The sequence below is a fragment of the Amblyraja radiata genome, chromosome 5 (genome assembly GCF_010909765.2).
Source record: "Amblyraja radiata isolate CabotCenter1 chromosome 5, sAmbRad1.1.pri, whole genome shotgun sequence".
In the NCBI taxonomy this organism is placed as follows: Eukaryota; Metazoa; Chordata; class Chondrichthyes; order Rajiformes; family Rajidae; genus Amblyraja; species Amblyraja radiata.
This window is the reverse complement of record NC_045960.1, coordinates 5,895,212-5,907,485: the sequence shown is the minus strand read 5'-3', so window position 1 is coordinate 5,907,485 and position 12,274 is coordinate 5,895,212. Positions and strand designations below refer to the sequence as shown.

Here is a 12,274-nt window from a genome sequence, read left to right as displayed (position 1 = left end):
AAAGGCTTTCGACAAGGTCCCACATAAGAGATTAGTATACAAACTTAAAGCACACGGTATTGGGGGTTCAGTATTGATGTGGATAGAGAACTGACTGGCAGACAGGAAGCAAAGAGTAGGAGTAAATGGGTCCTTTTCAGAATGGCAGGCAGTGACTAGTGGGGTACCACAAGGCTCAGTGCTGGGACCCCAGCTATTTACAATATATATTAATGATCTGGATGAGGGAATTGAATGCAACATCTCCAAGTTTGCGGATGACACTAAGCTGGGGGGCAGTGTTAGCTGTGAGGAGGATGCTAGGAGGCTGCAAGGTGACTTGGATAGGTTGGGTGAGTGGGCAAATGCATGGCAGATGCAGTATAATGTGGATAAATGTGAAGTTATCCACTTTGGTGGCAAAAACAGGAAAGTAGACTATTATCTGAATGGTGGCCGATTAGGAAAATGGGAGATGCAATGAGACCTGGGTGTCATGGTACACCAGTTATTGAAAGTAGGCATGCAGGTGCAGCAGGCAGTGAAGAAAGTGAATGGTATGTTAGCATTCATAGCAAAAGGATTTGAGTATAAGAGCAGGGAGGTTCTACTGCAGTTGTACAGGGTCTTGGTGAGACCACACCTGGATTATTGCGTACAGTTTTGGTCTCCTAATCTGAGTAAAGACATTCTTGCCATAGAGGGAGTACAGAGAAGGTTCACCAGACTGATTCCTGGGATGGCAGGACTTTCATATGAAGAAAGACGGGATAGACTCGGCTTGTACACGCTAGAATTTAGAAGATTGAGGGGGGATCTTATAGAAACGTACAAAATTCTTTAGGGGTTGGGCAGGCTAGATTCTTGGTTCTTGGTTTCTTGGTCCTCCAAAATATTCCAAATGGAATTTAAACTGGAGGTGGTGAAGGGAGGGCTTAAGCCAGAATGAATGAATGAATGAATCTCTTTATTGTCATTGCACATGGTACAACAAAATTTAAAAGTCAATCCCACGGTGCGATTCACAAGAGCAATTTTAAATATATAAGAAAAGGTAAAAATATATACATATTTAAAAAAAAAAATAATTACAGATAAATAACAATAGCAGCTGAGGTAGAACCATTCAGTTGAATGTGAGTGTTATTTCTTATTTTGCATTGTTAAGTTCACGTATGGCTATGGGGTAGAAGCTGTCTCTCAGTCTGTTTGTGTGAGTTTTGAAAGACCTGTACCGTCTGCCAGAGGGCAGCAGGTGGAACAGGTTGTGTCCAGGGTGGGAAGGGTCCTTCAGGATGTTGGCTGCCCTGGTTATTGGGAAGAAAGAGCTACTTTAAATGTAGTTGCATCTGGTTGGGTAACTATAGTTGGGTGGAGATTATTCCATGCTTTAATTGTGCGTGGGAAGAACGAATTGCTGTACACATCTGTCTTTGTAGCTGGGATCACAAATTGGATCGAATGCCCTCGTCTGCTCCTAATTGGTTTGGGTTTGGTGTAGGTCTTGTAGTCTATGTCCAGCTGACCATTTAACATTTTGTAAAAACAGGTCAAATGGTGAGATTCATGTCTGTCTTGGAGAGGGTTCCACCCCAGAGAATTCAGAAGTTTGGTGACACTCGCTTCTCTCTCATAGGTGTTAGTAACAAATCGAGCTGCCTGTCTTTGGACACGTTCGATGGAAGAAATGGTTTTATTTGTGTATGGGTCCCATGCTGCAACTTCGTAGTCCAAATGAGGTCTAACGAGGGTGAAGTATAGCTTCATATAGATGCAGGAAGATTATTCCCGATGTTGGGGAAGTCCAGAACTAGGGGTCACAGTTTAAGGATAAGGGGGAAATCTTTTTAGACTGAGATGAGAAAATCATTTTTTACACAGAGAGTGGTGAATCTGTGGAATTCTCTGCCACAGAAGGTAGTTGAGGCCAGTTCATTGGCTAGATTTAAGAGGGAGTTAGATGTGGCCCTTGTGGCTAAAGGGATCAGGGGGTATGGAGAGAAGGCAGGTACAGGATATTGATTTGGATGATCAGCCATGATCATATTGAATGGCGGTGCAGACTCGAAGGGCCGAATGGCCTACTCCTGCACCTACTGTTTCTATGTTTCTATATAATATATAGTGTATAACGAATAGTGTATAGCGTATAACGTATAGCGTATCGTGTATAACGTACATCGAATAACGTACAACATATAGCGTATAGTGTATAGCGTATAGTGTATAACATATAACGTATAACGTATAGCGTATAGTGTATAACGTGCAGTGTATAACATATAGCATATAACATATAGCGTATGACGTATAGCGTATAACACATAGCGTATAACGTATAGCGTATAGTGTATAACGTATAGCATACAGTGTATAACATTTAGTGTATAACATATAGCGTATAACATATAGCGTATGACGTATAGCGCAAATCACATAGCGTATAACGTATAGCGTATAGCATATAACGTATAGTGTGTATGATGTATGATATATAAGTTCATTTTGTAACTTTGTCGGCGCCAGATACGCGGCGATAATTTGCGCACTTTGTGCGTTCTATGCAAAGCCAAGGAATGTCACTTTACCGAGGTAAATGTGACAATAAAATATAATTGAATGGTCATTGAATCTCGTCTGCTCCCCTCCTTCCAGGGAGATGAAGAGGAAGGGGCTGTCGAGCGTGCGTCGCTTGGCACGTTTCCACCAGGAGATTCTCCTCACGAGGCTCCACACCGTCGCCCTGGCAGTGACGGAGGAGGTGAGTGCACCAGTGGCAGGCGGCCAACCCTGCTATGCAGCATTCAACGATTCACATCAATCAATGGAGGAAGTACATGGTGAAGAGCCCACATAACTATTTATTCAAGCATTTATTCTCCCTCTCCCTCTCCCTCTCCCCTCCCCCTCCCTCTCCCCTCCCCCTCCCTCTCCCTCTCTCTCTCCATCTCTCTCTCCATCTCTCTCTCTCTCTCTCCCCCCCTCTCTCCCCCTCTCTCTCCCTCTCTCTCCCACCCCCTCTCTCTCTCTCTCCCTCTCTCTCTCCCTCTCTCTCTCTCTCTCCCCCCCCCTCTCTCTCTCTCTCTCTCTCTCTCTCCCTCTCTCTCCCTCTCTCTCTCCCTCTCCCTCTCCCTCTCCCTCTCCCTCGTCCCTCTCCCTCTCCCTCTCCCTCTCCCTCTCCCTCTCCTCTCCCTCTCCCTCTCCCTCTCCCTCTCCCTCTCCCTCTCCCTCTCCCTCTCCCTCTCCCTCTCCCTCTCCCTCTCCCTCTCCCTCTCCCTCTCCCTCTCCCCCGTACCCTCTCCCTCTCCCTCTCCCTCTCCCTCTCCTCTCCCTCTCCCTCTCCTCTCCCTCTCCCTCTCCCTCTCCCTCTCCCTCTCCCTCTCCCTCTCCCTCCCCCTCCCCCTCCTCCCTTTCCAAGGAGCAAATAAGTGCATCTAATATCACAGACTAGATAAGGACAGCAAGATTGAATTAGAGAAGGCACAAAGTGCTGGAGTAACTCAGCGGGTCAGGCAGCATCTGTGGAGAACATGGATAGGTGATGTTTCACAGAGTGCTGGAGTAACTCAGTGGGCCAGGCAGCATCTGTGGAGAACATGGATAGGTGACGTTTCAGGTCAGGACTCTTCGTCAGTTTTACACATTGTGGTGGCGGTTTTTACAACTTGTCAAAGTTCAACCTTCGATAGCCACTAATTTGTCTGGGATGATTAGAAAAGTAGTCTCACGCACTCCCCGACACATTTGAAACATCAAAGATGAAGCTGCCAGAAGTAGTCCCTTGATTAATCACTTCTTTATTGTGGTATTGTAATAACTCATAACTTTCCCTTCTTAATCGTCATTCCATTCACGTCATATATATCATAACAACGTCTTCTTGTAGAAGTACTTCGTCTGACAACCTATACATGTCCCGATCATGCTCGTGGTCACGATAGAAAACTATTTCAATCCCATGGCCCGACATCAAACTGAAACTAATCATCTGACTTCTCCAATTTCAGGTAGTCCCTGCTTTCTCCCTCCTTCCCCTCCCCTTCCCAGCTCTCCCACAGCCCACTGTCTCTGCCCCTTCCTTTCTCCTTCCCGCCCCCAACAAATCAGTCTGAAGAAGGGTCTCGACCCGAAACGTCGCCTATTCCTTCGCTCCTTAGATGCTGCCTCACCCTCTGAGTTTCTCCAGCATTTCTGTCTACCTTCGATTTTTCCAGCATCTGCAGTTCCTTCTTAAACTAATCATCTGAGAGTCTGTGCCAGAATCATCTAGCCAAACACACGCCCCAGACTGCGTATAAAATCCCACCCACATTAACACTGACAGATAATAACTAAAGGTAACTACGCATGACTATAATAAAATTACTTAAGCTTAATGGCTCCAACACACATACTACACACAGAGACAATGGTTTCTGTAGGAGACTCATTCAGCAATAGACAATAGGTGCAGGAGTAGGCCATTTGGCCCCGAGCCAACACCGCCATTCAATGTGATCATGGCTGATCATCCACAATCAGTACCCCGTTCCTGCCTTCTCCCCATATCCCCTGACTCCGCTATTTTTAAAGGCTCTATCTGAGGCACAGACTCACCACTCTGTGTGAGAAAAAGTGTTTCCTCGTCTCCGTTCTAAATGGCTTACTCCTTATTCTTAAACTGTGGCCCTTGGTTCTGGACTCCCCCAACATCGGTTTCCTGCCTCTAGCGTGTCCAAGCCCTTAACAATCTTATATGTTTTAATGAGATATCCTCTCATCCTTCTAAACTCCAGAGTGTACAAGCCCAGCTGCTCCATTCTCTCAGCATATGACAGTCCCGCCATCCCGGGAATTAACCTTGTAAACCTACGCTGCACTCCCTCAATAGCAAGAATGTCCTTCCTCAAATTAGGGGACCAAAACTGCACACAATACTCCAGGTGTGGTCTCACTAGTGCTCTGTACAACTGCAGAAGGACCTCTTTGCTCCTATATTCGATTCCTCTTGTTATAAAGGCCAACATGCCATTCGTTTTCTTCACTGCCTGCTGTACCTGCATGCTTACTTTCATAGACTGATGAACAAGGGCCCCCAGATCCCTTTTCCCAACTTGACGCCATTTAGATAGTATCTGTGAGTTCGGTCAGCAGTGGTCAAAGGAGATTACTAAAAGTGGTGAACGCTGCCCGGTCCATCGCGGGTACTGATCTCCCCACCACCGATGGGATCTACAGGAGTCGCTGCCTCAAAAGTCAGCCAGCATCATCAGAGACCCACACCACCCTGGCCACGCTTTCATTTCACCTCTGCCATCGGGAAGAAGGTACAGGAGCCTGAAAACTGTAACGTCCAGGTTCAGGAAAAGCTTCTTCCCGACAGCCATCAGGTTCAGGAGCAGCCTTTTCCTTACAACCATCTGGATATTTAACACTACAACTTCCAACTAACCTCCAAAACTAAGAATGGTCTTAGACTCAGAATGCTGGAGTAACTCAGCGGGACAGGCAGCATCTCTGGAGAGAAGGAATGTGACGTTTTTGGGTCGAGACCCTTCTTCTGACTGAGAGTCGGGGGAGAGGGAAACGCAGAGATATGGAAGGGTAAGGTGTGAAAACGAGACATCAATGGGGATGTGGATCAAGGAGAGTTCAGAGTAGATCATTGTTAGCTCGGGGAAGGTGACAACGAAGTATACAGAGATAACATTTAATCGGGCACAGTCACACTGGTCGGAGAACTGGGAAGGGGGTGGGATGCAGAGAGAGAGGGAAAGCAAGGGTTGCTTGAAGTTGGTGAAGTCAATGTTCATGCCGCTGGAGTGTAAAGGGCCTGTCCCATGAGCATGCGACTGCATGCGGCAAGCGCAACCAAACCGGAAGCGGGGGCCGCGCGGAGGTCGAGTGATCCCGTACAAGTTGACGTAAAGTTCGAGCGAAGTCCGCGGGAAGTTCGCGCTAGGCGTACGGCGTCAAGATGCTGCGTACGGCTTCGAGACGCTGCGCACGCCAATCGAGGCGGTGCGTACGGCCTCAATGCGGCTGAGTGCCGGCAATTTTTGGACAGTGTCAGTTTTTCGGAGCCCCGCGCGATGTCGGGACCAGCTCCGCACAACTCCATACGGCTCCGGCGATCGAAGTGGGACCGGCCCCGCGAGGCCGTACGGCTCAAGCGACCACGTTAGGTCGCGCTAGCCGCATGGAGTCGCATGCTCGTGGGACAAGCCCTTAAGATGCCCAAGTGAAATATGAGATGCCATTACCCAATCGAAATACGAGTTGCCTTTGTTGCACTTGGGACTTAGGGCTTTGTTTTGTTTTGCCTTCATACTGTTTCTTTATTGCGTGAATATTGTTTGTTTTATGTTATCTATGAGCACTGTGTAAAAATCTATTATGCTGCTGCTGCATGCAAGAAATTCATTGATAGACACAAAGTGCAGCATCTCTGGAGAGAAGGGAGTGGTGACGTTTCTGTATGAGACCCTTCAGACTGACATAGTTCTATTTCGGTCCATTAAATCCTTTCTCTCTTTCTTGAAGTGCGACTCTGACGTGTTTCATTCTCCCCCCCCCCCAGGTTAACAACCTGCGCTCCAAGGTTGCCCGCTCAGCCATCCTGACCCTCGGAGAGCTCTTCTCGCAGCTGAGGAGGAGCATGGATCAGGAGGTGGAGGAGGTGGCCAGGATCTTGCTCCACAGGACCAGCGACTCCAACGAGTTCATCCGAGCGGAGGCAGTCAAGGCGCTGTCCACCATGACGCAGAGCGCCAGCCCGTCCCGGGTGCTGGGTGCTCTCATCGCAGGCGGCTTGAAGTAAGGGAGTAGGTCAGCTGGGTTCGGAGTCCTGCTCACAGCCGCAGGCCATGGGTCAAAGAGAGGAGAGACGAGCCCAGTCTGGTTTAATTTAGCTTGGGTTTGGTTTGGCTTGGGTTTGACGTTGGGTTTGGTTTGAGGTTGGGTTTGGGTTTTTGGTTTGGGGACGGTTTGAGTTTGGGTTTTTGGGTTCGTTTTTTGGTTTGGGTTTTTGGTTTGGGATTGGGTTTGAGGTTTTGGTTTGGGGTTTTGGTTTGGGGTTGGGCTCGGGGTTGGGTTTGGGGTTTTGGTTTGGGGTTGGGCTCGGGTTTGGGTTTGGGTTTGGGGTTTGGGGTTGGGTTTGGGGTTGGGCTCGGGGTTGGGTTTGGGGTTGTGTTTGGGGTTGGGCTCGGGGTTGGGTTTGGGTTTGGGTTTGGGGTTTGGGGTTGGGTTTGGGGTTGGGCTCGGGGTTGGGTTTGGGGTTGTGTTTGGGGTTGGGCTCGGGGTTGGGTTTGGGTTTGGGGTTGTGTTTGGGGTTGGGCTCGGGGTTGGGTTTGGGGTTGTGTTTGGGGTTGGGTTCGGGGTTGGGTTGGGGTTGTGTTTGGGGTTGGGCTCGGGGTTGGGTTTGGGGTTGTGTTTGGGGTTGGGCTCGGGGTTGGGTTTGGGGTTGTGTTTGGGGTTGGGCTCGGGGTTGGGTTTGGGTTTGGGGTTGTGTTTGGGGTTGGGCTCGGGGTTGGGTTTGGGTTTGGGGTTGTGTTTGGGGTTGGGCTGGGGGTTGGGTTTGGGGTTGTGTTTGGGGTTGGGCTCGGGGTTGGGTTTGGGGTTGTGTTTGGGGTTGGGCTCGGGGTTTGGGTTTGGGGTTTGGGTTTGGGTTTGGGGTTGGGTTTGGTTATAATTTCGGTTAAGTTTTGTTTGGGTTTCGTTTGGACAACCAAACCAACTGCCCCTTCCTTCCTGTCAACATAGTAGGAGTGGCGGCGCCTAACGGCAGCGGCTCGACTACAGTCGTCTGTCTTTTATTATTTTTGTCTTGTTAAATGTATGTCTTGAGTTAGTTTTTATTTTATTTTTTAGCTGTGTATATGTGGGCGGTGGTTGGGGGGCTGTGGGGGAAACCGTTAATCTCTTCCCTGTGCGGGGACCCGACTATTCCCTGTCGGGTCTCGGATGTCGTTGGGCCTAACATCGTGGAGCCCTCGGCAACCTCCGGCCGGGACTAACCTGAGGGCTCCAGTTGCAGAGCCTGCGGAACTGAGATCGCGGAGCTGGCCAACTTCGGAGCGGGAAGAGCTGTGGTGGCGTGCGGCTGCGACCCGACTTTGGAGTTCGGAGGCACCGGCCGCAGACCCGGTGGACGGGAACATCGGGAGCTCGCAGGTCCCTGGTGGGAGACCGCTTTTCTGAGCTCCGCAACGGCGACTTCTCCCGCTGGAATCGCGGGCTTAAAGGACATGGAACCGGGGCCTAACATTGCCCGGCGTGGCTTAAACGGCCTCAGGACTTACCATCGCCCGCCGGGGGCTTTAACATCGGAGCCTCAGTTCGCCTCGACACTGCAGTTGGACTGCTGGACCACGGGAGAAGGAACAAAGGGAAGAGATAAAGACTTTGCCTTCCATCACAGTGAGGAGATGTTGGAGACTCACTGTGATGGATGTTTATGTAAACTATGTTAAGTGTGGGTCTTGGATTGTGTTTGTAATGTAAAAAAACTGTAGAAATGGAATTTCGTTCAAACCCAGGTTTGAATGACAATAAATAGCATTCTATTCTAGGATAGGTTTTGAGGGATATGGGCCAAAGGCGGGCAGTGTAGCTGGGACATATTGGTCAACATGTTGGGCCCAAGGGTCTGTTTCCATGCTGTATGCCTCTATCACTCTATGTTGGCACGGACATTGTGGGCCAAAGGACCTGTTACTGTGCTGTATGACTGTATGACTATATTAGACAATAGACAATAGGTGCAGGAGTAGAGGCTATTTGGCCCTTCGAGCCATCATAGCCATTCAATGTGATCATGGCTGATCATCCACAATCAGTACCCCGTTCCTGCCTTCTCCCCATATCCCCTGACTCCGCTATCTTTAAGAGCCCTATCTAGCTCTATCTTGAATGCATCCAGAGAACCGGCCTCCACTGCCCTCTGAGGCAGAGAATTCCACAGACTCACCGCTCTCTGTGAGAAAAAGTGTTTCCTCGTCTCCGTTCTAAATGGGTTACCCCCTTATTCTTAAACTGTGGCCTCTGGTTATGGACTCCCCCAACATCGGGAACATGTTTCCTGCCTCTAGCGTGTCCAAGCCCTTAACAATCGGACAAAATGGGCCGAAGGGCCCGTTTCCACATTGTTTGACTATGTGTTGGCACGGACATGGTGGGCCGAAGGGCCTGATTCTGTGCTGTACTGTTCTACATTCTACGTTAACCATCTTGCCCATCTCTCTCTCTCTGCCCAGTCACCGTAACTCCACGGTTCGGAAGTGCGCGGCTGAGAACCTCGTGCTGGCGGTAGACCACGTGGGGGTGGACAGGCTGCTGTCCGGGAGGAGGGACCTCGTGGACCAGGTCGTGCAGTCCGCCGTTAAGTTCTCCCAGGACGGGAACCAGGAGACAAGGTGCCAGCAGATCCCGGGGGCAACCCAGTGAGGTTGACGGGCGTGGGGGCTGGGGTGCACGGGCACACACAGGGGGAAGCAAATGGTAGATGGGTCTGCTCGCCAGAGTCCTGAATCCTGACTCTCAGAATTACTACAATGATCACGGTGGCCCAGTGGTAGAGTTGCTGCCTCACAGCGCCAGAGACCCCAGTTCGATCCTGACCACGGGTGCTGTCCGTATGGAGTTTGCATGTTCTCCCCGTGACCGTGTGGGTTTTCTCTGGGTGCTCCGGTTTCCTCCCACACTCCGAAGACCTGTAGGTTTGTAGGTTAATTGACTTCTGTAAATTCCCACTAGTTTGTAGGATAAAACTAGCGTATGTGCGATCGTTGGTCAGCATGGACTCGGTGGGCCGAAGGGCCTGTTTTTTTCACACTGTCTCTCTGAACTAAACTGCAGAAGTGAAGAGGCCATTCAGCCCACTGAATCCAGTCTGGTTCCCTGTTACAGCAATCCAACTGACTTCCCGCTCCTGTCTTCTCACCATAACCCTTCTTTCCTCTCAGATATCCGACAATCTTTTGGCTTGGTTGCAGTCAAACGCTCTGCTCTGCTCTGCAAAAGACCGTGTTAAATAGAATTGTAATCTCAGCTCCCTATTCCGCCAACCTGAGATCACCTTTCACCACAGCATGCAAAATAAAGCTTTGCACCCTTCCTCAGTACATGCGGCAATAATAAGCCTTGTTGTCTTATTAGATTCTACGGGAAGAAGGTGCTGAACATGTTAGTGTTCCACGAGGAGTTTGGGAGATATCAAGACCGCTCTCTCCTGTCTCAGGATGTCCACTGTATTATCTCAGCCATCAAACAGAGGGTGAGTCTTGTCCCCTCAATCGCTGAACTAACGCTGAGTTTCTACATGATTCAGTCCTAGAGGGCACTTCGATACAAGAGGGCACTTGTGCCAAATACAGGTTGGTGGGACCAGCCCAGATGGGGTATCTTGGTCTACATTGACAGGTTGGGCCGAAGGGCCTGTTTCCATGCTGAATGACTGTGGCTCTATGGCCCTATACTCCAAAGACGTACAGGTTTGTAGGTTATTTGGCGTGATATCATTGTAATTTGTCCTTGGTATGTGTAGGATATTGTTAGTGTGCGGGGATCGCTGGTCGGTGCAGACTCGGTTGGCCGAAGGGCCTGTTTCCGCGCTGCATCTTTGAACTAAACTAAACTAATCAATGAGGGAATCGACCACTCATTCAGATTTTTTTGAGATTGGGAAGCACAAAATAATAAAATGTTGAACGTTTTTGTTGTCATTCAGGGCCTTCAAGATGCTTCTTTGGAACTTCTCTCCCCAAAGGATGGAAGGTCAAGGGTGAACAGCTCGTCAAATGCTCAGGAGGATGTGCTTACCACAGGAAGGTGACTGACAATTTTATCCTGGACCACGCATCTTGTATTGGTGCAATGTGACTTGCGGTCTGTAAGGAGTTTACACGTTCTCCCTGGGACCGCCTGCGTTGTAAAATGTCTTCTTGTAGAGGCTCCCGTGGGCAGTCAAAATATGTTGGAAGGAACTGCAGATGCTGGTTTGCACCGAAGTTATACACAAAAAGCTGGAGTAACTCAGGCAGGCAGCATCTCTGGAGAGAAGGAAAGGGTGACTCTGAAGATGGGCCTCGACCCGAAACGTCACCCATTCCTTCTCTCCAGAGACGCTGCTTGTCCCGCTGAGTTACTCCAGCGTTTTGTGTCTATCTTCAGTGTAAACCAGCATCTGCCGTTCCTTCCTAAACACTGGCTTTCTGTCAACTCTCCTCATCACTTCTCCTGTATACCAGTGGGACAAGAGACTGCAGATGCTGGAATCCTGAGCATAGATACATAGATACATAGAAAATAGGTGCAGGAGTAGGCCATTCAGCCCTTCGAGCCTGCACCGCCATTCAATCTGATCATGGCTGATCATCCAACTCAGTATCCCGTACCTGCCTTCTCTCCATACCCCCTGATCCCTTTAGCCACAAGGGCCACATCTAACTCCCTCTTAAATATAGCCAATGAACTGGCCTCAACTACCCTCTGTGGCAGAGAGTTCCATAGATTCACCACTCTCTGTGTGAAAAATGGTTTTCTCATCTCGGTCTTAAAGGATTTCCCCCTTATCCTTAAACTGTGACCCCTTGTCCTGGACATCCCCAACATCGGGAACAATCTTCCTGCATCTAGCCTGTCCAACCCCTTAAGAATTTTGTAACAAGTTGTTGTCCTTCTTCTTCTTGCGAATGAAACATAAATAAACCAAAGGAATAGTTAGATCTCAAGCCGGGTGTTGAGCAGCCAGATTGTTGTCTCTGTTGGCGTCAATGTCTGCCAGGCCCTGACACAGCTCCATTTGGCGGGTGGTAGAGCGGGCACCCAGAGATGACATGGTTGGCTGTCTGTTGTTCTGCTCCACATTCACAGGCTGGGCTCTGGCAGATGGAGCCCCCATCTCCACATGCTGGCATTGAAACGCCCAACTCCAGTACCAGGTCTATTGAGCTTCACCCATGCTCCTCTGGGGAGGTCAGACCCTGGACAGCTTTTGTCTCAGTTGGCTGGATGGATGGACGCTAGGAGTTGTTTTCCATGTGGAGCTAAGGGGTGACGGGACTTCAGTCGGGGTGGCCTCTGCTCTCTGCTGATAGCCTGATGGAGGAGGTGATCTGGGTCCATGGCACGTTGAGATAGTGCCAGAGTTGCTGCTTGCCTTCGGATCCCTGCAGGCGGAATGCCGGCAAGTTTAGAGAGCTGCTCGACTGGGAGTAGGTTGAAGGCACCCAGTGATGGTTCGCAAGGTGCTGTTCAGGCTCATGTCCTCCAGGCTAGTGTGTCTACCTCTACTCATGGGTCAGGCAGCATCTGTGCA

General features: G+C 49.7%; 1 protein-coding gene across 1 annotated transcript in view; it reads left to right on the top strand.

Moving 5' to 3' along the window:
- togaram2 (TOG array regulator of axonemal microtubules 2) overlaps nt 1–12,274 on the top strand; it is an 81,883-nt gene that overhangs the window by 56,348 nt on the left and 13,261 nt on the right. Inside the window, exons 14-18 of the mRNA XM_033020478.1 lie at nt 2,635–2,740; nt 6,539–6,774; nt 9,213–9,371; nt 10,114–10,231; nt 10,685–10,785. Coding sequence (XP_032876369.1) covers nt 2,635–2,740; nt 6,539–6,774; nt 9,213–9,371; nt 10,114–10,231; nt 10,685–10,785 — 720 coding nt within the window. The remainder of the gene's footprint in view (nt 1–2,634; nt 2,741–6,538; nt 6,775–9,212; nt 9,372–10,113; nt 10,232–10,684; nt 10,786–12,274) is intronic.